Source organism: Gallinula chloropus (genome assembly GCF_964237585.1).
Source record: "Gallinula chloropus genome assembly, chromosome: 5".
NCBI classification, from domain to species: domain Eukaryota; kingdom Metazoa; phylum Chordata; class Aves; order Gruiformes; family Rallidae; genus Gallinula; species Gallinula chloropus.
The window spans coordinates 59,188,910-59,214,542 of record NC_140090.1 but is presented as its reverse complement, the minus strand read 5'-3'; the positions used below and the strand labels follow the sequence as shown (position 1 = coordinate 59,214,542).

The 25,633-nt window shown below is 39.9% G+C and overlaps 1 protein-coding gene across 1 annotated transcript in view; it reads left to right on the top strand.

Annotated features, from left to right (window-relative positions):
- VCL (vinculin) overlaps positions 1 to 23,110 on the top strand; it is a gene marked incomplete at its 5' end in the record, with an annotated part of 52,651 nt that extends 29,541 nt beyond the window's left edge. Inside the window, 16 exons of the mRNA XM_084264606.1 lie at positions 3,329 to 3,419; positions 4,741 to 4,888; positions 5,962 to 6,115; positions 7,030 to 7,205; positions 8,373 to 8,563; positions 11,202 to 11,401; positions 11,822 to 11,950; positions 12,973 to 13,122; positions 13,655 to 13,763; positions 14,740 to 15,042; positions 15,619 to 15,743; positions 16,061 to 16,246; positions 18,766 to 18,975; positions 21,156 to 21,359; positions 21,909 to 22,013; positions 22,497 to 23,110. Of these exons, the coding sequence (XP_084120732.1) occupies positions 3,329 to 3,419; positions 4,741 to 4,888; positions 5,962 to 6,115; positions 7,030 to 7,205; positions 8,373 to 8,563; positions 11,202 to 11,401; positions 11,822 to 11,950; positions 12,973 to 13,122; positions 13,655 to 13,763; positions 14,740 to 15,042; positions 15,619 to 15,743; positions 16,061 to 16,246; positions 18,766 to 18,975; positions 21,156 to 21,359; positions 21,909 to 22,013; positions 22,497 to 22,643 (2,628 nt within the window). The 3' untranslated portion in view covers positions 22,644 to 23,110. The remainder of the gene's footprint in view (positions 1 to 3,328; positions 3,420 to 4,740; positions 4,889 to 5,961; positions 6,116 to 7,029; positions 7,206 to 8,372; positions 8,564 to 11,201; positions 11,402 to 11,821; positions 11,951 to 12,972; positions 13,123 to 13,654; positions 13,764 to 14,739; positions 15,043 to 15,618; positions 15,744 to 16,060; positions 16,247 to 18,765; positions 18,976 to 21,155; positions 21,360 to 21,908; positions 22,014 to 22,496) is intronic.
- Between the last annotated feature and the right edge of the window lie 2,523 nt (positions 23,111 to 25,633).

Genomic DNA, 25,633 nt, shown 5'->3' with positions numbered 1-25,633 from the left:
ATAGTGGAGAATGAATGAATGTATTGAGCCAGAGTTGTAGGCTTTTTTGTAAACTATTTTGTTGGTCTTTCTTGACTCTGAAACGAACATTAATATTACTGGATTGCAACAATCTCTGCTTGCACCAACACTGGGGTTTTTTATAGTATGCTGATTTGGAATTGAAATACTTAACAAATACTGATATATAAGATCTTGAAAAAAAAATCTGCGTTTCTCCTATTCATGCCTTTGAACCTTTTTTCCATGAACATTACATTTTACCAAGTAGTTCAGCTTTCTCTTGTACATTCTTAGTGTTTATTTTAAACAAACTTGAGGTATTATTCAATTCAAACATCTTCCATGTGTATAGAGATGGAGGGAGTTAAGTTGGAGGAAGCTCAGTAACATCTTTCGGGCTTGAGCCCTGGATAGTGACTAAGCTATCTATTCTGCCAGAAGGCTGGCTTTGCCTATTTCCCTCAACATTCCCTTCTTTGGTAATGAAATGCAGATATTGCTAGACAAGACCACTTTATTGAGTCAGAGGTTGTGTTTTATATTCAACAAGGGATTGTGTAGGATTTATTTTGCTCCTTTTCAATGCAGTGCCAATAGCACCTCCTCCATGAATAATCTCAAAATTCTTGATAGTGGCAGAGGTGATGCATAAAGGTATCTTCAATAACTACTTGGCTTTTTGCAAGTCAGCTTACAAAGCAACTTGCTCTTTTCCCTTCAGACAATATTGCACTAGTTGTTTTGACTTGTTTATTGCTTCTGAAAAAGTAATAGTGCTGCTTCTGTTAATGAAATTCCTTTTGCCAACTGGAGAACTCTGTGGAGAGGAGGGAAAGAATCTTTTTTTGCTGATTAAATTACTCTACATGAAACTTCTTTGCTGGATATCTATAGTATTTTTTTTCTTGCTTGCAACTGACACTCTGCTGACAAATTCCAAAGAATAACATTTTAAACATATTTAGCTGTTTAGAAATGGACATGTCATTTAAACAGCTCCAGAGAACAGGTATATCAAGACACTTCCAAGTAGTAAGACTTTGACAATTACTTTTGTTTTGATTAAATAAAATGTTTCTACTTTGGATATCTTGCTTAATCCTTAAAATGGTGGATAAGTCTGGACACTTTAGGATTACTACATGTTTGTTGCTTGCCAAATGCTTTGGCAGCTGTGGCAAAAACAAAAGTGTGAATACCAATAAACCTGGTTAAGGATGTGTTCTAACTTCCTGTTTAAAAATCACTCATTGCAATGAAAACTACTTAACAGGCTAAAGCTGAGAGGATTTCCTTGCTTTGACAGTTAGGTCTGTGAAAATGGGAAATCTCTGCTTTAGGAGCAGTTGTCCTGGAACACTGACTGCTATGCTAGGACTTCACTAGACTTTTTTTAAAATAAGAAAAAGGGACAGTATTTTGCAAATATGAGGGCAGAGCCACACAGGATAGCAAGTTTTACATGGCAGAGCAATCAAGTTATGTAGCCTTCCTATAATAGGACAAATGGATCCTGTTATTGCTGGGTAGTACTAACAGTTGCAAAATCATGAGTGTAAAAGCTAAAATGCCCTTGATTTTTCTCCCCTGATAGAAGTCTCCAAACTTAGTGTCTTCTATGTAATTTTGCTGAAACTGCCAAGCAGCTGAGACAATGCAAAAGCCTGTGGGGATGGGTAAAAACAGTTTTCCCAACATTCTTTGTTCCTCAGCTGTCCCACACCTATTATCAACACTAAGCAACATCTGTTGCATTTTCAAAAATTCAGTTCTTTGTTTCAAATTATTTATGGGTAGACAGGCATACAATAGACCATTCACTGCAAAATGAAGTAGCTTCATCCCATACATAAGCCAACAGAAAACTATAGCATCTACCTTCATGGCTAATAAGGTTTTCATGTGCATTTGAACACATAAATGATTACTTCTTTCTCTCTATAGAGACAATGAGTTTTAAAAGGATGTGCCTACCCTCTGCCCCTACCTGCATATCCTGCAGATTAAAGTTTTTTAAAACAGGTCTTGACCAAAGCCCTGTGATGGAGGTTCTAAATTTGAGAACCAACTTTTCAGGTGAAAAAAATTCTGGTTTTGGTGGCCTTTCTCAGGCTGTGATTCAAAAGTCCTTAATATTCAGCAGAGGCTCACATGACCTTCTAAGAGGTTGGTTCCTGAGCAATATTGTAGCACCTTTTGAATAGCTGACAGAACAACATACCTGAATAAAACTGGCTGAAATGCCAAAATGTTTACAGTGATGTAGCTTTGAGACTAAGCTCCACAAAAATGTCAGTCCTTTAGTGTTGTCAGGATATGCTGTACATGCTGTACCAGATACTGATTGTTGATCTAGCAGGCTCCTTTTCATAAGAGTTGGATGTGGGACGTCCAGTGTGGTTAATAGCATGAGACACTGGCTTCTTGTCATCTGTATACTAATCATTGGATGTTAGGTGCATTTCAAAATATTTCTGTGACATGTGTGGTAAAAAGCCATTTTGGCTTTTCCCCAACTTTTTACTTAAAGTACTTGTGAGTATTTTCACTATCTTTCCATTTGTAGTAAGACAGAAAACTTCTGGCCTCTAGTGGAGAGATGACATTGGAACAGCTAACAGAGTGCAGAGAAATGAGAACGGGACAGTTTTATCTCGTTAAGTTAAAGAGGTGCTGGATAAAAGCAGCATGATTACAAAGAAGCAGCTTCTCTGATGATCTAGCAGAGAAGTCCTGAGTTTAAAGCAATCATGTGTAAATAAACTTGTGAAAGTTTCTGAGGACATTAAACTGCATATTTAAGCATTCCCAGAATTAACTGGCAGTCAATTTTTCTGCAAACTGCAACTGTTTGGTTAGGCTTTAAGCAGAAGAGCAGGTGAAATATGCTGATATGCAGCCTTTTACACAGACGTAAGGAGTAAAATTCATTGGCCAGCTTTCATTTTAGAAAGGTTGACTCTATTCTCACTGTCACAACTTTTCTATATGCCCTGATGTACAATAAGGAAAAAAAAACCAAGGAACTAACTAAAAGATGTGTGCTTAGAGCTCTGACTTGAGAAATTAAACCACAAGTAAATAAAGGAATAGAAAAATCACTAAACTTGCATGCATATTTTCTGCATTTTGAGTGAAATGAAAATGTCTGTCCTAATTGGGAAGAAGCGATTATGATCTGCTATAGTTTGAAGATGGGTTTTGAGCTGCTTATATGGGTGTTTTTCTGTAAGTAGACTGTGCTTTATAGAACTTCTGTCTGCTTTGGCTGTGTTGACTATTTGTGCTTTGATCTCTATTTTGAGAATAATTTTCTTTTGTAAAGGACACTGAAGCCATGAAAAGAGCATTAGCCTTAATAGATTCAAAGATGAACCAGGCAAAAGGTTGGCTGCGAGATCCAAATGCACCTCCAGGTAATAATTAAATAAACCTAAAACTAACAGCGCAAAGTATTCTGATTTTTAGAGGTCTGGTTCAGCTGTGTAAGGCAATTACCTGTGAATATTAATAACTGATACATAGTACATCATTCTGAAGAAGCCTGTATTTGTGCCTTTCTTTAGATACTGCAGATTGAACAAATTGTGCCTACTGATCTGGGAAGCTTTGCTTCTTTTAAGCTGTCCAGATAACATACTCTGTATAGCTTGCTTTCTGTTCCACTAGTAAAAACAAAACCCCACAATTTGCATTGAATGGTAATTAACTGCTGTGGTTGCTAATGCTGAAAATCCTTCCTTCTGTATTTTCAAATTTGTATAATTTTTCTTACAGTCATATCTTTAATCTGTTTTCTTTCAGTTTTGGTAGACTTTCTTAATCTGAAAAGTTGCCTCAAATACTGTAACTACAGTCTCTGTAACTTATACAAAGTTTAAAGCAAATAAAACCAGATGGCGACCTGTTCTCTTTGGACTTTGAAAGACCTTATCTGAAAGACTTCCTCTGAAGTTGAAGCTAAAATAATAAAGTTATAAATGTTGAAAGTGAACAGTTGTTATCTGTGGATGTGGTGCTTATATGACCTCTGACCACATTTCCCTTGCCACACTTAATTCCAAAAACCTCAGTGTTATTTTTAAACCTTTGACACTGACAATTAATGAAACAAACTATTAAAAATTCAGTAGCTAAGGAAAAATGCAAAGATAATTATAGAACTTAATGCAAATCAGATTTTACTGTATGTATTACTTTGAACTACATAATATATTAGTCATCTGAGTTTTCCTTATGGTAGGACTTTGAGCCAAATTTAATTATTATCATTTCATGGAGGAAACCTTCTTTATGGGTACTGGCACCTCTACTATTCATAATGCTGGAGGATGGGATCTGGGTGGGTTACAAGTAGAAGGAATGTTTTTTTTTGCATCTTTAGCCAAAACCAAGTCAGATTTGCAGCTGGCTGAAGTTAAGGCTACATGAATCTTGCCATGTTGCTCTTTCCCTTCTCAGCCTGAATTACAGTTTCTATAAGTGAAGTATTTAGAGAAATTTAGCTGTGCTAACAGAATGAAGACTTGAAATACATGGTGCATATAGCATAGTTTTATTGTACGCTTTCAGAAATGCGCTCTCATTATGATTATCACATTTGATGTGTATCTCTCAGTTTTTGATCTATCTATTTTCACAGCTGAGCTTAATGCAATTGATGTGGTGGGACATGATGAGACTATTAGTGTACTCATGTCAAGGAATGTTGTTTTACTAACTGACCCTGCGTCTTAGGGGATGCTGGTGAGCAAGCAATAAGGCAGATCCTTGATGAAGCTGGAAAAGCAGGAGAACTGTGTGCTGGCAAGGAACGCAGAGAGATTCTGGGAACATGCAAAACGCTGGGCCAGATGACTGATCAACTGGCTGATCTCAGAGCTAGGTAAGTCTGTTACTTTAAATGGACAGTCTTCCAGTACTATTAAACCATTTCTTTCTGAACTTGCAGTTGAGCCATTTCCTAACCTGTGGGAGAGGAGGTCAGTAGCTGTATTTTTACCTTTTTTTACCTCAGTCTCTTCTGAGCTACGTGAATAATATGTTAATTTATGAAGAATAATATGTTCCTTTAAATGCTGCCTTAGCATATAAGGAACTCAGCCTGTGAGAAATAAGGTATGAAGAAACTTACCTTGAGATTCTGCCCTGACTGTGTAAATACACCTTAGTATCTCAGTAGCATACTTGTCGGATGAGACTTTAAAGTTAGCCATTTGATAAAGTTAACATGCTCAAAAAGCTTTCCTTCAGTCAAGCTTTTTGGAATGGAGTCTAAGATTCCTTATGCAAAACTAATGTTCTCAGGCATATGTTTTTTGAAGTAACCTTTTTATTCAACTTTTTAACTCCTAAGTATTTGAACAAACAGTGGTACTGCTGCAAATTATTTTATATAGTCCTATAAATTTATATTGCTAGCACCCTTTTCACCATTTTAAGAAGTCTTACCAATAGCCCATAACCTTTAACCTACTTTGTCAATATGATTGAGGCAACTAAGGCGTCTAACTTTCACTTACTCAGATGAGAACAGCAAACCTGTATGGTGAGACTTAACTCCTGCAGATTCTGACCAGCAATCTATAAAGGAAGACAACAGGACTTGCCCTGGGTGCTTTAGGGGAGTTCTATCCTCAAGTAGCTTTACTTTGTGTCACTTGAAAATGTGTGTTCTTCTGAGGATGCTAAATGTCGAGTTCTGGAAAAGCTCTTAGCTTTAAACTTTCCTTGTTGTGTATATTTTTCCTCAGTTGTGTTATGGGTCGGGGTTTTTTTGTGTTTTGTTTATTTGGTTTTTTGCCTTCCCAGAAAGGGGGGTGGTACCTGATTAAATACTATTTCTATTGCAATAATTGCTGGCTATGCTCATAAGCAGTCTTTGTTACATTGTCACTAGAAAGGAGTTTCTTGTTCAATCCTGAGCTGAATCTGTGATGTGCTTTGTGTCTCGGGCAGAGGACAAGGATCTACACCCATGGCTATGCAGAAAGCACAGCAGGTGTCACAAGGTCTGGACTTGCTCACTGCAAAAGTGGAGAATGCAGCCCGCAAATTGGAGGCCATGACAAACTCTAAGCAGGCAATTGCTAAGAAGATTGATGCTGCTCAGGTACCACTAATGATTTAATAAATACTTTAGGACACTGTTTTTAGAGCTGTTGTATCATCTTTGCTTCCAAACAGTTACTTGTTAAGAAGAACATATAGGGGATAATTGTTTTTACAAAGAAAAACTTAGCATCTTAAATTCAGTAATTTACAAGATGCTATGAGTTTTGCTACAGTAAAGGTTATGAAGTAAATATTAGGGAACACCCTACACTTGGTCATAAACTGATCTTAAAGAAAAGATTTAGGGGAGTTTCAGATGGCACAGATTTATCTGTGGGCAAAAATCAAAGTCCTTTATTGGCTTCTGTTTTGGGAGTGGAGTTCAGGATTTAAAATTTCATATTGACAACAAGTGGAAAATTATGTAAGTGAACCTGCATTTCCTTTTAGTTGATCCTTTATTTTTGACTCATAAAATCTATCTCAGTGGTCATCAAACAATGAACCTTATATATATATTATTATATGCGCACTTACCTAAAAGTGTGTATATAATATATAAATATACACTAATATTATATATACTGAATGAAATTATAATGGGAGTTCTTTGGGACAGCTCTGTAAAGAGTGCCACACTTTACACAAGAGCACCTATTTTTTATTTATTAAAGCCAGATCATGAGTCTCTAAAACCTCTATATAAATATTATTTCTGAAAACAGTATCAGCAAATGTTGGGGAGAGAGACTGGAATCTTTGGATAGATGTAATCTAGTTGGGCATCTTTTTCCAAAACCAAATCTGTTAGACAACAGAGCAACTTCACAGTATCTAATAAACAAAAATAGCTTTTGAAAAGTATTTGCTGTTGAAGTTTTGAAAGCTGTATTGATATTTCTTTTTGCTTAAGTCTCTGTAGCAGTGATATTGCCGTTTATCTTCATTTGTACACAACTTCTTTCTCTTAAGAATTGGCTTGCAGACCCTAACGGGGGCGTTGAAGGAGAAGAACATATTCGGGGAATCCTGGCTGAAGCAAGGAAAGTTGCAGAAATGTGTGAGGAGCCTAAAGAAAGAGATGATATCCTTCGCTCCTTGGGGGAAATCTCTGCTTTGACAGCGAAGCTGTCAGATCTGCGACGACAGTACGTATTAATTTGTTCACCACTACTCTCAGCTATTTACAGTGGCAGTTCAAAGTGCTGAGCAGAACCAGAATATTGATGATGAATTGGGGAGTATCTTTTCCTCTAAGAACTAGGAGTGGACATCTTATACTGAGTTTGTGTCATGCATTTAGTCAGAATTGAATGTGAAGAATTGTTCAGCTCCTTGGAATGGAGAAACTAACTCTAAACATCCTTTAAAAAACTGATTTTGTAAAATACGGTGTTCTCTTTAATGCTTCAACTTGTAGCATCTTCCTCAAAAAAGAAGGAGTAACTAGAATAGTACTACCTAAAACTACTTTTTCTGCTGCCTGTGAAATATTTGACAGGCAAACTGAAGCCACAAGTGAGCTCCTTTGTAGTGTCAAAGCATTTTTAAAGGAATAATAAGATAACGTGAAATTTAAGTTCGTTTATACAGACAGAAATGGCATCATTGTTTTTTGCTGAGCAGCTTGCTCAATGGCAAGATGGAATATCTAGTGCTTCAATGGGTGTCAGTGTTATAAGCTGTACCTGCAAGCTATATAAAAGATACGACTTTCAGGGAACCCTGTTACCTTGGGTTCAGTGCTCAATTGCAAATGACACTTCTATCTCAATTTTGCAAAGAAGATACCTGAGAAAGGAAGTGGAGAAACAGTTATTGTATAAACTGATTTTCATCTCTGGCCAATTGCAGTATGGAGGTAAATGTTTTTCTTCATTAGTTAGACACTCTTAATGAATTTATTCCATGAAATTTAGCTGCTGCAGGTCTTTATGTGCTACCTCTCTTCATATTTATGTGTAGCATTGGGGCTGTTGCTGCTTGCTGTTCTATTTGTAGTCTGTGTAGCATTATTGTGAGTACTTGTATGACAGCCATGAGTAGGGGAAATCAGTGCCACACATCAGTATTATCAATGACAGGACCATACCCCCATCTCAGTGCTGTGTTGAACATATGTAATAACCAGATGCCACAGCAGAGACGTGTCAGGAAGGGATTTACAGGTGGAAAGTCATCTTCATTTGCTCTAAGATTCAAATGTCAAATTGATCCTTCTTTAAAAATATAAAGTACCTTTCATTGTGCTTTCCTGCTGAGTTTGGGCTAGCTGTAAATGATCTTTATATGACTACTTTTTTTTAAATCCCTAGTGGGAAAGGTGACTCTCCTGAGGCCCGTGCTTTGGCTAAGCAAATAGCTACATCACTTCAGAATTTACAGTCCAAAACAAACAGGGCTGTAGCAAATACCAGGCCAGTTAAAGCAGCTGTCCATCTGGAGGGCAAGATTGAGCAAGCGCAAAGGTGGATAGACAACCCTACAGTTGCTGATCGGGGAGTAGGTAAGTGGTTTCTATGTGCTCTGCCCCCCACAGTTTTATGGTTAAATGGATTAGTGATTTTTATGACTGAAACTACTGCTCCTGGTATGATGAGGATGTGTGGAAATCTCTTCTCTGATGTGGAGACATGCAGTTTGTGGCTGGACGTTTATAGCCAAGTCCTGGTTGCAGTATTTTTGCATCGAGCTGGCCCACTGTTGTGACAGCTAAAACAATTACAGCCCCTTTTCCTCACTCCCCACAGATTCTGTTAGTGTTCCAGAAAGAACAACTTTGGCAAATAATATGGGAACCTCTGCTGTAAACCACACAAACTAGACTGCTCCTTGCTATCATTACCATGCAAATATACTATCTCAAGTTTGAATTTGTACCTGCTCCAGCAATTTGAGTAATTAAGTGCTTAAGAGAAAACCTGACCTAAAAATTATCACTTCTTGTATTGTTTCTGGATTGTCTGAGAATGCTATTTAGAGAAAGGTAATCTGAGAATCCAAGCATTCTATCAATGGATCAGGAGCTACTCTACTGAGAGCTTATTGTAAGCAACTTCTGAAACTTCTTGTTTAGCTGCTTCTGATACCATTTCAAGTAGCTGGATGAAGCTTGAAAACAGGGTTTGGGTGGCTTTTTACAGCAACTAGGTTCTGAGCAGTGAAGTTAAGCCTGAGTATTGCAACCCATAATGATGAATGGAGACAAGCCTTGTAAGAAGAGGTGGAACTGCAGACCTTTTAACTCTTTCTCACACCTTTCCCTGTCTGTCAGAATATATTGTTGTGTGAATAACCACTGACAGATCCTTGAATTACAGATTTATTTGTCTTGATAGTTTGGACACTTGTGAAGTGCAAATTTCTGTGCAACTTTTTAAGCAGAATATTGGAGTTCTGTGTTCAGGCACTTTCTGATGAGCAAATTACACACTGAATGAAGTGACTAACAAGGTGCTAGATAGGTCTCATGAGATGTTTTGGCACCTTCTTAATTTTGACGTTTTTCTTGAACATAGTAACCTGTGAGGTGGCTGGCTCAAGGAAGCACAAAACGTAAAATTAACGCTTATGGGTTTTTTTCACTTGAAAAGAAACAAAGGTGACTGAAATCCTGCTTGAAGTCTGTAAGTGCCTAGTTAATCATGAGACATTGATGAAGGAATTCAAGTTTCTCAACACTTGATAATATACTACAGGGTTTAATCAATGGCTGTAGTAATGCATATAAGAAAGAGGTGTATGGATGCAAAATGTTGCATGTACCATAACTTTAATTTTTCTAGTTTAATGAAGATAAATTCTAGTTGTGGTATGGGTATCATTGTTCAGTTTTTTCATTTAACTGTCTTTCACATGCGTTGGCCATTGTCAGGGTGCTTACGGGAAAGGTTTATTAAGAATATAAATCAGGTGTGTGCTCTCTCCTGTCTGGACAGCACTTCTGGAGAAATTGGCCTGGTATTCGCAGGGCTTTGGTAATTTGCAAGTTCTCTGTTGTTCTCTTCAGTAGTAATGACCATGCCACAAATAACTGCTGTTATCCCAGGGTAGTGAGTGCTTCAATACAAACTGAATTTTGAAGTAACAAGGCAGAATGTGTAGTTTATTTTACAAACACGATCCAGTTCAGTGATGTTAGTGGCTACAAATACTTACACCCAGTCATACTATGAATGGTCCTAGATAATAATGGCTGAAGTAATGGTGATTGGCAGATACAAACCAAGCAACGTGTCTGAAAACACTAAACTGTTGTGTGAACCGTACTTGCTTTGCTGCACTTGATGTATACAAAACAAGAATGAAAAATTATCCTGGGCTAGTCCAACAGCACCAAACCTAGCTATGCCAATAAGCTTTCTGAAAGGATGGCAGCAGTGCTGAGTGATTCTTGGGTAGTCAGATCCCGTGACAACTTCCTTCTGAGTAGTTTTGAGCTTGATCATGAACTTGGATTACTTGTGTTAGCGTTGGCATAAAGTGATTCTCCAGTCAGTTCATTTAAATGAAGAACACTATTCAATTGAAGAGCATGTTCTTGTGAAAGAACAGGAAGCTTCTGTAAGTGAATGAAGGAAATCATCCACTAACTAATTTTTTTTACAGAAAAACTTTTGAGACACTGTGGAGGCTTTATAAGGCTTCCTGCCCCCCTCCATCCAGGACACTTGAGACTTCTTACCTATGATTTCTGGAATCATGGGAGGGAGTATTCTGCTCTTTCATTTGTTTTCTGCCTGACCCCTTCTCCCTACTCATTTTCTAATGACTTGTAAAGATGTGAAGATGAATTTATAAGTGCTTTCTATTGGAGTCAACAGATTAGTTATGTAGGAATACCAGACAGCTGTGATCACACTAACATTCCTGTTAATGTCGGGCCACTCTAGTTGAGAAGGATGCTTCTCTAGCTGGAGTTGCTCTAATAAGCAAAAATGAACTGGTGAGAGTTTAATTCCTTTATCAGTTTGAACTGCAGTTGCATAATGATGGACTACAGAAGATCCATTCCACTACTTAAGAATGTTTTCTTAAAACTCCAAGAATTCTGAAAAATCAATGAATTCATAGGGCATCTGAATTATGGTGGGGAAAAAACCCTGAAAGCATGTGTTAATGCAACATGACTTCTTCCACTTTAGGCCAGGCAGCTATTCGGGGTCTGGTTGCAGAAGGCCGTCGTTTAGCCAATGTCATGATGGGACCTTACCGTCAAGACCTGCTTGCCAAATGTGACCGTGTAGACCAGCTGGCTGCTCAGCTAGCTGACCTTGCAGCAAGAGGGGAGGGAGAATCTCCTCAGGCCAGGGCAATTGCTGCTCAGCTTCAGGACTCACTGAAGGTAAAAATCTGCTGTTGTGCCGTGAAACGCGTCATGTGCTGAACTATTTGCACTCCTCTAATAAAGTGCTTGTGTGGGGGAGGCATCAGTAAAAACAGTGCAGAAAAAAATCTTGTTGGTTTAGCTCAGGTGCTTAAAGCAAACTTTCTACAAAGTCATTAATACCTTACATTAGGGAATAATTCCAAATGCAGTAAAAACAGTCTCACCTTGAAAGAAAATAGTATGCTAGCACTATAAATTTGAGGGGCAGGGTCTCAAATAGTGCTATTCATTGATCTTGTGTTTAATATCATCCTATCTTAATGGCTGACATTGTAATGGGCTCTTTTTTTTTTTTCAGAAGTAGGATTAGGAATTTGAATCACTAGAAGTTTAATGTTCTTGTATCGTGTGTTTCTAATTTTTCTTTTTTAAAAGGATCTTAAAACACGGATGCAAGAGGCAATGACCCAAGAAGTTTCTGATGTCTTTAGTGATACCACAACTCCTATTAAATTGTTAGCAGTAGCAGCCACTGCTCCTTCTGATGCTCCCAATAGAGATGAGGTAAGTAGACCCAGGTGGCTTTTTCCCCATGTGAAACTTCATTATTTTTAAATTTTAACTGAATTGGTATTTTGAAAAATTAATTAGTATTTTTCTCAAGCTTTTGTGATACATGCTTATTGTTTCTGACAGCATAGTGATTGCCATGCAAATTTCTCTGGACTCTTAGAAATTGCAAATTGTACTGCATGTATCTGAAAACTGTATTGTCCCTTTCTTCAGTAAATGGCAGAGATTTCTCCCTGTGATGTTTGTACTGTGTTCTCTTCAGCATGCTAAAAATTCTTGTGCAAAGATCACTGACATTAGTGGATTGTATATCTCACCACTTTATAGGCTGATGAAAATAGTCAAATTCATGCTGAGATTGATGAACAGATGTAACTCATTCTCTTGCTGGATAATGTTTCCTGCAGTTGAAAGATGTTGGCTGTAGGCGAAGTATGTAAAACTCAGGCTTGCAGCTCTATTTGGCTAGTTGATTTGAACATGGTCAAAATGATTCCCAGGGCCTTGTGGGATTTAGCTTTGACAGGATAGCTTTTTGTCAAAGCATTCTGTGCCTTGAATAACTAAGGGCTATGGAAGGAGGGATTTCTTTTTCTGGTGTCAATCTTCAAGGTTTTTTTAGTGTAACCCCCACCCCCGATTTCTTTTATCAATATGGTTACTTTTGGATTATGACTTTGAAAATTAATGTCTCTGAGCTAAAATAGTTTTAAAGACTATTTGCCTCAGCAGTAGTCATCAGGACTTAGAGTACTTAATACCTCAAAGCTATAACATGTAGTGATATCCTTTGGCCAGATGGGTTAGCAAAGTAGGTAATCCAGTAATGTAAAGGTTAGGGGGGAAAAAAAAAAAAATTGCTTCCAAGCTTTTCTGTTCTGTTGCATCCTCTCAGGACATGCATTAAGATTGGATGTTAGGGAGGTGTCTCTTGTATTTGACACTTAGAAGAAATTTCATATTATTTTAGAGAAGTTAAGTTTTAAATGTGTCTCTTCTCTTGTGGCAACTAGGTCTTTGATGAACGAGCAGCAAACTTTGAAAACCATGCTGCTAGACTGGGAGCTACAGCAGAAAAAGCAGCCGCAGTTGGAACTGCAAACAAAACTACTGTGGAGGGCATTCAAGCAACGGTGAAATCAGCAAGGGAACTTACCCCACAGGTTTGCATCCTTTGTCTTGAAGGGCTGTTAAAAGGTCTGGGGAATTTTCTTTATGCATCTATCAGAGGAAGATATTAATGCAGCAAGGAACATAGTGCTGACACTCTTAAAAGGACAAGGGCAAATATTTGTGTATATGATGCCAAGTAGAACAAACTGATTAAATGACATGTCCTACTCCTCAATTTTTGGACGGAAGCACTAGTGATTTATCCTTGAAATGAAATTACTTTGATTAGTAAGATACGTAAGTGGAGAAAGTGCTCTTTAATGAATGTACTTGAGCGCTTTCAAAAAGTGGTTTTATATGATAAACACTTTTTGATATATAAGCATGTAATTGAAGTTCCAGGAAAAAAATATTTGTCAGTAAATTCCATAAGCATTGTAAATCTTCAGGCAACTAGATGTTGATCTAGAATTAATGAACAAGAGCTTGAAATGCGGGGCTGCATATCCAGTCCTGAAAAACAAATGTGTGGTGATGTTATACACTGATATGCCCATAATTAAAATAGTTTTCTATTGGCAGGTAGTTTCAGCTGCTCGTATCCTCCTGAGAAATCCTGGAAATCAAGCTGCATATGAACATTTCGAGACCATGAAAAACCAGTGGATTGATAACGTGGAAAAAATGACGGGTAAAATAGGAATTTCTGTTGAAGATTATGCCAGCTCGCTAGCTGCAAGTATAGACTTTTTCCTCATTCTGTTTGGATTGATGAAACCTGCATAAGAGTAGTGACTCTTGAAAAATAAGTTAAGTGGAACGTGCTCTCTGACTCCAGAGATAGGTATAGGTAACCATATAAACAGATCACCTGGTCATAGGTGTTAGTTTTGAGCTGAAGGGAAGCAAGGTCAGCTCTAGTTCTTTGGTGGGCAAAACAGAATACCCAGAATACCATTAGCTTCTATCAAAACTGCTGTTTGAGCATCTTGCAGGAATTTTTCTGCATGATCTTGGCATGTCAACTGAAGATAAATAATTAAGTGGGGCTAAGAATTCATGTTCAAAAAGATTTATCAGCTTGATGGAAGTGGTGAATAAAACAAACCTACTGCTCTACTGAATCTTGCTGAGACACTTAAACATTTCGGTCCTTCCAAAGTGCAGATCCTTTGCACTGGTCTGCTAATCTCCTGGCTGTCTCCTCCATCCCCACAGTTCCATTGTGGGTATTTTAAATCTTACTGCCTTGTCACTATTTATCATCCTTAAGTAAAAGCACTGCCAGAGAGATATTTCCTTTCGAATGTTTGGGAGATGTACCAGAAGTACTGAATAGGCCTAAAGAAATTCGGTGGAATGAAGGAAGCTCTGCTGTATGTACTGTTAAGCCAGTTCTTGATTCAACCAACATCCCTTGGTAGATAAGTAAGAACTTGGGATGCCATTAGTGGGAGCAAGTCTGGCCACTGTTACTGTGCGAGAGGCACCACATGATCAGAAGTAAAACTGAAGTAACAGATTTGGTCTGATTTCTGTGCTCCCTTCTGCCCCATCCACTCCCCAGTTTAGAAATGCTCTTCTGGTTGTGAACAGTCTCTGGGATACAGAATATCTCTTTCTGTGTATGAAACTAAGTATTAACGCATTTAACTTTTCCATTCTAGGGCTGGTGGATGAAGCCATTGATACTAAATCTCTGTTGGATGCGTCAGAAGAGGCTATTAAGAAAGATCTTGATAAATGTAAAGTTGCGATGGCCAATATGCAGCCTCAGATGCTGGTGGCTGGTGCCACCAGCATCGCCAGGCGGGCAAACCGCATCCTGCTGGTAGCGAAGCGGGAGGTGGAAAATTCAGAAGACCCTAAATTCCGTGAGGCTGTTAAAGCAGCCTCCGATGAGCTAAGCAAGACTATATCACCCATGGTCATGGATGCTAAAGCTGTGGCAGGAAACATTTCTGATCCTGGTAAGGATTCATTCAGCCCGTTTCAAGTGCATTTTTTTTTACTGGCTGAAGATGTGATGTACTTAGCTTGCTTGGTCTTGTATAGCTGTCTGTTCCCTTTTATGCAAATTCTATGTATGCTTAAATCCCAGAAAGAGAAAATCAAAGTCACACCACTGATTGCTGAGTCCTGCTCTTTTAAAATGCAATAAAAGATCTTTGGTATGTTGAGGGATTCAGCGTTCTATCATATGATTTCATAATCTGTATTGTCACTGGTTATCAGTAGTACTACTTGATATAAGGAAATACTATCTTAATTTGGCTTTTATTCTACGAGTTGTTCTGGCAGTTACTTTGGCTATCGGTAGTGACTATTATTCAGCCCAGGCTTTATTTTATGCATGTTGCATATGTCACTTAATGTTTCAAACATGTAAATACACTATAAACATTTTTGGTAGATTTTAGACACCTTTTATTTCACATATATATGTGTATTCAGCAGAGTCTGTTACAGAAGTAATTTGTGGGGGTAGTGTTGCAGTTGTAGATATTACAGAATGTTATTATTAACCTGTTGATGGAATTTTTCAGGTTTGCAGAAGAGTTTCTTGGATTCTGGATACAAAATTCTGGGAGCTGTGGCCAAAGTCCGAGAAGCCTTCCAGCCTCAGGAACCAGATTTTCCCCCTCCTCCTCCTGACCTTGAGGCACTTCACGTAAGTGCAGCATGGTTAGCAATAAAACACGCAGTACTCACTGACAATGTGTGGATTGCACACGGAAGTTACTTGAGTGTGTTTTCCTTTGATATAAAATGCATTGTCTGGCCAGCCATGCATGCAAGTAGCCTTAAGTCTAAAAAATACCAATTTAGCTTTCAAAAGAGATTAAAAAGCGCTGTTTCCTTTACCACAGAGCACTTAAAACTGGAAAAAGGCCGTGAGCTCATGCAATCATGTCTTGCCACAGCACCATCTTTTACTCCATCTGTGTATTAGTTCATTGTCCTGGATAAGCTTTTTCCCTTTCTTAGCTGACCGATGAGCTTGCTCCTCCAAAACCACCACTTCCGGAGGGTGAGGTTCCCCCGCCCAGACCACCTCCACCTGAAGAAAAGGATGAGGAGTTCCCAGAGCAGAAGGCAGGGGAAGCTATTAATCAGCCCATGATGATGGCTGCTAGGCAGCTGCACGATGAAGCCCGAAAATGGTCTAGCAAGGTAAGAAGTTGCTGTTTGTGTCTTGTGCTAAAAGGAATAGATAGATTTTTATTATTTTGGGGTTTTTTAGGGTCAGAGCGATTGGTCCAAAGTGAATTGCCTCAATCCTAAAGAACAGTCTTCTATAGACCAAATGGTGCAAACACTATTGTGGGAGGAATTAGACACCCTTTCAAGTTTGGAGTGAACTAAGGTCACTAATCAGAATTGCTACAATGCTTTATTAATATACCTTTATGAACACAAACGTGGCTTGTCGGCGCAGCTGTTGGTGCTAGTATTCCTTAGAGAGCTGCTGAGCCCTGTGCCTGCCGAGCCTGACAAGCTGGTTGCTATATTTAAGTCAGTTGGAACAGTTTGTATGGGTATTGCAGATGCAGGAGACAGGAGCTCTTTTTCCTTAATTCTGGAAGGAGCTGTGAGTTATTTTGCAGTTAATCTGGTGTGTTTGTGATCGGGAAAATGTCCATATGTGAATGGCCTGACTTCATTCTTTTTCTAGTGAGTCACACTCACTATGAAGGCCAAAATCTTTAATTGCCTTTTCAGTTCTATAACAGCATTGTGAACGCACCAGCCTTATACATGCTAATTTAACTTTTTTGCTTTTCCCTTATTTTCCCCCAAAAGTTAAATTTTTCCTCTGGCAGCAACTGAGTAACCCTCTGAGATTTAGGCTTTTGCAGGTATAATTCAAAGGTCAGGTTTTGGCTTTTAAAATTTCAACTTTGTTCACCAAATTAGATGGTTAATGAGAAGATACACTCGAATAGCTTTACAGAATCAACCTCAGTGCTTTCTGCTTAAGGAACATCTGGTTTGGAAGTATGGATAAAAGACAAAAGTCCTGCAAATCTGTTTGAGTGTCTCTTCCATAAAATGAGAAGCTCTATTTTTCCCTGTATGTCTGGATATACAACATACAGGTTGATATTATTAAAGGGATAGAACTGTAACATTTATCAAAGCCAAGCAGCAGACTTTAAAACTCCTTGCTTTATGATTATGAATGAGCTTTAAGCCTAGTGTCTCTAGATTGTTTCTGAAACTTGAGACCAACAAACCAGTAAGTTAGTCTAGCATTTCCCCTAATTATTTTCTTTAGCAGTCCCATTTTAGCAATAAGACTACATTTTTTTCTGTCAGTTTGTATTTCAGGAAGAAGTGTTAAAAACTCTCTTGTGGTCTCTGAAGTCACTTACTAGGTAGAAGAGGGATTGATGGACACCGCTACTGAGGAGTATGAGTTAGACCTGTGTCAAATGCCTCTGATTTTTTTGGCTAATTACATTAGTCTACTGGTACTTGACCATGTGTTAAGCTTATGGAGGAGGAAAAATACTGAGTCTTAAAAAAAATTTTGATAACATTCTTCATTCTTGTAAGATGTCAAATAGCTTAGTTTTTCTCCTTTACAAAAACTCCTGAGTGGATTCTGGGCTTTTATGTACTCCATTTGTCCCTCAGAGCACGGAGAGAACACAGTCTGTTGCTTTAGCTCTCCCTGCCTTCCCCCTCCTTTTCTTTGGTATAGATGTTTTTGCTTAAGATGTGTCCTTTTATAGAAAAGCATGGTTGAAAATGCATAGTTTTTGGGAAGGGTGGCTTGACTTTTATCACACTTGGCTTTAGTCAAGTTACAGTTAGTAAACTTGAAGGATACTTTTGTGTTGAAATGCTGCTGTGTTATAAATGCCTGTGTTACTGTACCACTTACCTCTTCCTTCCGACCCACCCGAATGCGATACGTTTGTTTGAATCTTCTCTTTTTTTTTTCAAGGTGATGGATACAGCATATTGTGGCAAACCAGTATCATATGTTTCATAATCCTCTTATTCTACTAATTCTGTTCCAGTCTTTAAGAACTATAATATTCATAGCATTCATAACATTCAACATCACCTTCTCTATTCATAACCCAGTTTCATTCTTTTTCTGTTACCTGTGGTACTGGAATACTCGTCCTACAGTGTTTCCCACCCCACTTTTTTTTTTCTTACCCTACAGCAAGCAGTGTCAGTGGTTTCTCTGTGATCTTGCTGCTATCTCTTCATATCACATACATGTGAAGGGCTTCCATACAAAGCTTTCTTTCTACACAAATACCACAGTCCATCAGCTGCTGTGCCTGCTTCTGTGCAGCAAAAAAAGGCTTTCACTGCAAAGGAAAATCCATTGATTTCACTGTTGTCTTGCCAGAAAAATGTTGTTCTGCCAGTCAGCCTCTGTCTGTAGAAGCTGTGTGCTCACATGAAAAATGTTGCTGCATCTTTGAACTGTAACTTCTTAATATTTTTTGGTAACTTTAGTTCACAGGTAAAACGTTTGTTTCCTTCTGCTAATCTTGTATTCCTTCCCCTCCTCCCTCTGACCTGATCTTAGAGCTGTCTTGTCAGATCCTGAGAGACCGAGAGGATGTTTTGGTCGCTGAAACAGCTCAGTTCATGCTTTTCTACCAAATTCTGCTTCTTGTACTAACTGTCCCCTGTTTCTCCCACCCCTGCTGCCACCTGCAAAGCCTGATGTGACTGTGATTAATGAAGCGGCTGAGGCTGGTGTAGATGTAGATGAGGAGGATGATGCAGATGTTGAATTCACTCTCCCCTCTGACATTGAAGATGATTACGAGCCTGAGCTGCTGTTAATGCCAACCAATCAGCCTGTTAACCAGCCCATTCTGGCTGCTGCTCAGTCTCTACATCGGGAAGCAACCAAGTGGTCTAGTAAGGTACTCCTGAGTCTCCCCGGGGACTGATCCGTGTGCATCCAGCCATTTGGAACGCTGACACATTTGCATCACTCTTGATACCTGCTGGGCCCCGCCATTCTGAATGAAAAAGTGTGTCTGCACTTCATTTCAAGGACTGAGAGTGGCTTCACAAGTTTGAGATCTGTTTGCCAGTGCCAGATTGAAGCTTGATTCGGGTCACGTATTAATATTCAGAGGCTTCCTCTCCCTTTGCATCTGCCTGTTCTTCTTTGTTATGGCACTTTTCAAATTGTAGCAGGGGTTGTCTTCCCTTCCCCCACCCCCCTTTCTTTTTTCCATTCCTTTGGGCTACTTGGGAAGCCATGGTTGATGGTTTCTTAATGACTTCCAGATACAGCAGAGTATGAAACATTCAAGAAGTCATTTAACATGTCTATTGTGCTTTGCCTCCATTGATGCCGTCAATTAAAATACCTTCCAACAAGGAATGGCTTGGTATGGTGTGGCAGTGTTTATGGAAGAGGACTGACTGCCTGCTGGCTTGCACTTGGCTGTGTTGCAAATGCTGGTCTTGAGAGCGCTCTCTCATGGAGAAGCTGCACTGAATGCTGTCAGGTGCTGAACAGAGACTGTGTTTATACCAAACCAGTGGGAATCTAACATGAGGTTCAGACATTCACGAGTAGCCTGTCTCTTCTGTCTAAGCACAATTGATTGCAAGACAAGTCACTTTGTATAGCATGCTGCAAGGAATAAGGTTGGTGTCCCATAATGAGTGAAGGTTAGGGGGGGGGTGTGTATGTGTGTCTGTTTTCACAGATAGATAAACTAAAATATTTTAATAAAAAGGGCTTTAAAAATGTTCTTGTCCTTTTCAGATTCTGATGCTTGGATAACTTGTTAAAGGCTTCGTAAATGACACTGGTCCTAATTTCTTGATCCTCCTGCGTGAAAACATGGAAAAACTTTGTGTTATGTCACTTGCATCCTAACTGGTTATACTAGCAAACTGTTTAGTTATTAGGTCACGGTAACGAGTAGATCAGCTTTCTGTCAATTGTATCTGTAAAACATCTGGGCTATCTTCTTGAATTTGCTACTGGCGAGTCATGAAAGTGTTCTTGCTGTGTACTCTGTGCTTCATACTTCATTGGTCATTGATTGTGGAGTTATGCTGAAGAAGAGTGTGCTAATACTTAAACTCACTCTGCTAATGTTTCATCCACACAGTAGAATGCTTCGTGGCACCAAGTAGTTCATTTTGGTTTAACAGCTTTCTACAAAGGTGAATCTAAATATACTAACAGGCTACTAACAACTGATCGTCTAGGTCTGCTTTTTTTCTTGTACTAGGTTTCTCTCTGGAACAGTGTGTAAGAAACGGTTTTGCCTTGGTCATACTTAATTCACTTGTTTTAAGTATTTATCAGAAGTATTTCTATGACTAAGTTTGCACTTCACACAAGAAATTGGAATTTTAATGTAGAATATAGAAGTAGATTATCTTTGGAACTACCAAATTCTTCTCTCCTGGAAGCTTTATTGTAAACTGAGAAATTTTGTCAAAAGGAAGACTTATTTTTCAAGGAATAACTTGAAAATAAAAAATAGTAACAGCTGCACCTCACACATTAATTGTGACAAGTTTTTTTCGTTACAGATTCTCTTCCATTTCTCCTTTAGGGTTGTAGCAGCATAGCTGATGCTTAACAACTTCGGTTTCAGATGCCACTGAAAATTTTATGCTCAAATGTTACAACTACACTATTTAACTGAATTAGTGCTATTTGGTTTAACAAGCTATTTAGCACACTTTTTATAATTTAAAAAAGTCCTCCTTGGGAAATCTGTAATTTCAAATGCTAATAACATGCTTTATCTTAAAGCCCAGCCAGCAGAGCAGTAACTTTCATTCCATGGACAAACTAACACTTTTCTTTATGACTTCTTTTCCAGTTCTGAAGCAAATTCCCCCCCCCAACCCTCTACCCTGAATGTTAGGAAGGAAAATATCAGGAATGCAGAAATAGTGCAGCTCTTCCCTGTTCCTTGAAGAAACCTCCTCTGTGTTCACAAATGATTCTTCCATCCTTAACTTCTTGAAAGGGTTGGCTACCAAAATGTAGACTGCCATTCAGTCGTGACTTGCGTGAAGCACCCGTCCTGGCGTGAACACTAACTCATGTTGTTCCCTTCAGGGTAATGACATCATCGCTGCTGCTAAACGGATGGCGCTGCTCATGGCGGAGATGTCACGCCTGGTGAGGGGAGGCAGTGGAAACAAGCGTGCCCTTATTCAGTGCGCGAAGGATATTGCTAAGGCATCAGATGAAGTCACTCGACTAGCCAAAGAGGTGGCAAAGCAGTGCACAGACAAGCGCATTAGAACAAACCTCTTGCAGGTAATGACCTAACTTTTGAAATGCCTCAGATATTTATTCCTTTGTTCCTCTCTTAGTGTGAGCAAGTGCAGGAGTCCTGGCAGTACATCCTGTATCTTTCCTTAGCTTGTCAGCTTTTGTCTGGTTTTCTATCCTCTGCTCACTCATGTCCTGTAAAGGGAGGATTTGTTTGCAGGTGAGTGGAAGATGCCAGTACCCCAAGCGGTTTTGAAAAACGCTCTGGTAATTTCATCGCCTTGTTCCTTTATATCAAAGAACTATAGTGGAAATTAAACACTCCTTAGTTTTAAAATACTCATCCTTCACTCCTAAACAAGCGTGGGGAGTATCTGGAGGACAGGGAAAATCGTTGGTACCAACCCGTAAAACTCCCAGAGCAAGAGAAGTAAGATTCAGGTAGCCTACCAGCACTTGTCAGGAAGCCCCGAAGGCTGTCAGATCCCTTCTGTGCTCATTCTGTATCTAAGGGGAGTAGGTTTACCTGAAGAAAAGCCAACAGGCAACGCACTGGCTCAGTGTGCCCCATGAAGCGTTTTCCCCCTTGTTCAGGTCTGCGAGCGGATCCCCACCATCAGCACGCAACTCAAGATTCTTTCCACTGTCAAAGCCACCATGCTGGGCAGGACCAATATCAGCGACGAGGAGTCGGAGCAGGTAAGAGGGGCAATTGCCGATGGTGCTGTGGAATCGCTGGTGAGTTTTGCGGGGAAAGCGCATGACGCGGGTGCAGATGCGCTCTGGGAGCGGCACTGGGGCGCGTACCTCAGCTGCCCAGGGAGGGTGGCTCCAGTACAGCCCCTTGGCTGCCGGGCAGCGGGGGCGCGTCAGAGCTGCTCCGTGCCCAACTTGGGCAGGAACCGCCCCTTCCTCCCCTGCCCCGCGCCCGCGCTGGCGGGAGCAGCGCCCCCTGGTGGCTCGCAGCGGCGGTTGGCGTTCCGCCTCCGCGCAGGAGCGTGGCGAGCTCGGCGGGCTGCGCTGAGCCGCCGTGGCGCCTGCGGGGCTCCAGAGGCCGCTCCTGTCCTTCACTCGTCCGTGGTGCGACTGCCGCGGGAGCCCTCGGGCGCGGCGGGCTTCCCTGCTGCCGCCCTGAAGGTGGCATGTACTAACGCGTTGGACGTGGGTGTTTCTGCTTGGCAGGCAACGGAGATGCTGGTTCACAACGCCCAGAACCTCATGCAGTCTGTGAAGGAAACGGTGAGAGAGGCCGAAGCGGCATCCATTAAGATAAGAACAGATGCTGGATTCACTCTCCGCTGGGTCAGAAAGACCCCCTGGTACCAGTAAACACTTGCCACATAAGTATTGATTTCTGTAACTTAAAATGCCTCTTTTCTTTTTTCTTTTTGTTGTTTTTTTTTGGAACGGAAGAGATACGTTGGCAGCAAAGGCTGCTGTATCCATAAGCTTGCGGTTAGCTTATGCCCGTGCCCCATTCCAAGGGCATGGATTGGGTCAGAATGCCTTCCAAATGCCTGCGGAACGCATTTGATGCTGAACACCTCGGAATTGTTTCCAACAGAAGACAGTTCTTATCCTTTATTTTTTGCTTTTGAAAATTCTCTTCCCAGAAGCACATTTCATTTATGCACTGTATATTCCAGTAGTTTCCATGTGACAGTATGAAACATGGACCTCACTTTAAGCTTGCGTTGAGAGTCTAGGACACCGTTGATCGCTTGGCAGTTTTCTAGGGACAATCATTGATACAGAAACAGTTTTTCAACAAGATTTTATCTGGCTGTTCTTAAACCATGCAGAAATGATGGAAGGTGTGGGGGCTTTAATTAAAGGGGGGGAGGGGGCAGCAGAATAGTTGTAAATCGATGATTAAAACTCCATGTTCAAACCGGTATTTTGATCTTTGCCGGGCAACAGCACTTCAACAAAAACTGGAGCTGTGTCAGCTTCCCAGCACCCTGTAGGTAGGCACTCGAACTTATGTACTGTACTGAAATGCTGTGCAGTGGGTGTCAGTGGCACACTGACAGCTTGAGCCTTATGGTTGGAGACCTTAAATCACAGAACTCTTTCCTCCTTGCTCAATTCAGTCATGTGTTGAGCTGAAGAATACTGGTTCTCTAAGCTAGCTGCATCTCCAGGACCAGGAAATGCCACATGCTGGCTCTTTCCTTGTGAAAGCCAAATAAGCACATGCAATTTTTCTTCTTTTATCTTCCTTCCATCTAATGTTACTCCAGCCACTCATGGTGGAAGTTAAAAAAGAAAACCTTTTGTTTCACTGCCCTTGGTTCCAACAACAGATAAGCTTTTTGTAACCCAAGTGCTGCAGGGACACCAAACCCTTTTTAGGTAGTCTGATGGCTACCAGCAAATGGTGGTTCCAAAGGCTGAATGTACCAGGATATTTGTACTGTCTTTTGACATTCAGAGTTTGGAGGCTCAAAAACCTTTTTTATTTTTCTAATTATAGTAATAGTGAATAGAAGTGTTACTGTACCTTAAACTGCAAACAAAACCACAACAGTAAACCCCTGACAAAATCTCCCTGCTCTATTAATAAAATAGACTTAAGCTGCTTTTATCTATCCATATTTGAACATGCCTTCATATATATATATGTGTATATATATATATTGCACACCCACACAGGCTTTGGAGTGGAACTGACTGCTCCATAGTCCCTTTTGACATTTGACAGGATTATTGTTTGTGAGAAGCACGTGCAGACTTCTGCCCAGATCAGCACTGACCTTGCCATGTCCTCTTAATTTGCTGAAACTTGTTGCATGATCAGAACACCTTTAATAAAGTGCCCTTGTGGAAAACCTACTCAGTCTTAACAGCTCGAAGAGAGACACAGCAGAGTCAGCTGTCTTTTACCTGTCTGCAACAGTCATCCTACAGCTGGATTTTCTCCTTGCCACCCCCTGCCCCTTTGTTGCACTGTTATCTAAAAAGGGAAGTTGAACTGATGATAATTCATCTGCCTCAAACTGACCATAGCAAGAGAAAGCAGGCGCTCGTCTTCTATTCACTCCTTGTGTCTGGGCGTTGGGAAATACGTGGTGGTACGTGGGATCTTCCCTCAGTGTTCTCTTCCTGCAGTTACCTGGAATCAGAAGAGGAAGGAAGGGGTGCCAGAGCCTTAACCTGAATGTCTTGCGTTTGGTTGGTTTATACCAGATCTTTAACATAATTGTAATGTAGTAATTTCTATTTAAATAGTAAATAACACTGAATAGGTAGGGGTTATTTTTAAGGGATTTTCTAGTCTTCCTGTTCAATGCTCCTCACGTTTCTACCCTGCCCCAATTCAGGCTTCTCTGTGAGATTATTTTTTTTAGCATCACTGTTTAGTTGCTTTATTGATATTAATGCAATATTACTAATGCCTTTAATACATAATTGTTTATGCCAAAGATCACTTTTTGTTTATTGAGGAATGTTTGCAGGAAAGTTATGGATCATGGTTGCCTTGGATATTCTTCCAGAATGTTTGCTGTAAGTTCTTGAACTGTTTTGTAGAAGCTAAGATACCTGTCCACCTTATGCAATTACTGCTTTTTTGAACACTATTGGTCTTCAGACCTGAAATGCAGCAAAAATTTTAAAAAGACCATGAATGTCACTTAGAAATGTTTTACCACTATAAAACTTTGTTTATAAACCAAAATGTATTGTATAGTCTAATGTTTTCAACTTTTCTTTGGTTCTGTTAAAACAATAAAAATGCATTTGTACAACTCTCAGCCTATGAGTCTGAGTAACGGAGCAGTGGGTAAGAGGGAAACACAAAAGCTAAAGCAGCAGAAATACTGAAGCCAGGGGAACACTTGTTTCTCCTGTACTCTGAACAAGGTGCCAACTTTCTCAAACAGAAAATTAAAGCAAGTTGTTTCTTTTGCGCTCGTTAAAACTGGTAATTAAAGATCTTGCTGGATGCTGTGGTTCAGCGGGAGGAAGCCGGGGGCCTGATGGTCGCCTGCTCTAGTAGCACCAAAAGGGGTTCTGAGAACTTGAAACAGGATTTGCTCTGTCCTGTCAATAAGGGAAGAATTGCCACTCTGGCCAACACCTCATTAATCTGATTTTTACTTGTGAATTGAATGATTAGCCTGGAATCACAGTCCTGTTTCCTTCCGACAAGAATCTCTTCTAAACACCCTTTCTTGCTAAAAATTTCTGCCAGCACATGATGTTCTGACTTTATGGAACCAACACTTGCTGGTGCTGTAGGACCGAACATGGTCCCACTGTGCCAGAAGGCATCTGGGATTCAGCAATCATAGGTAAATTTCAGATTCCTGCTGTCC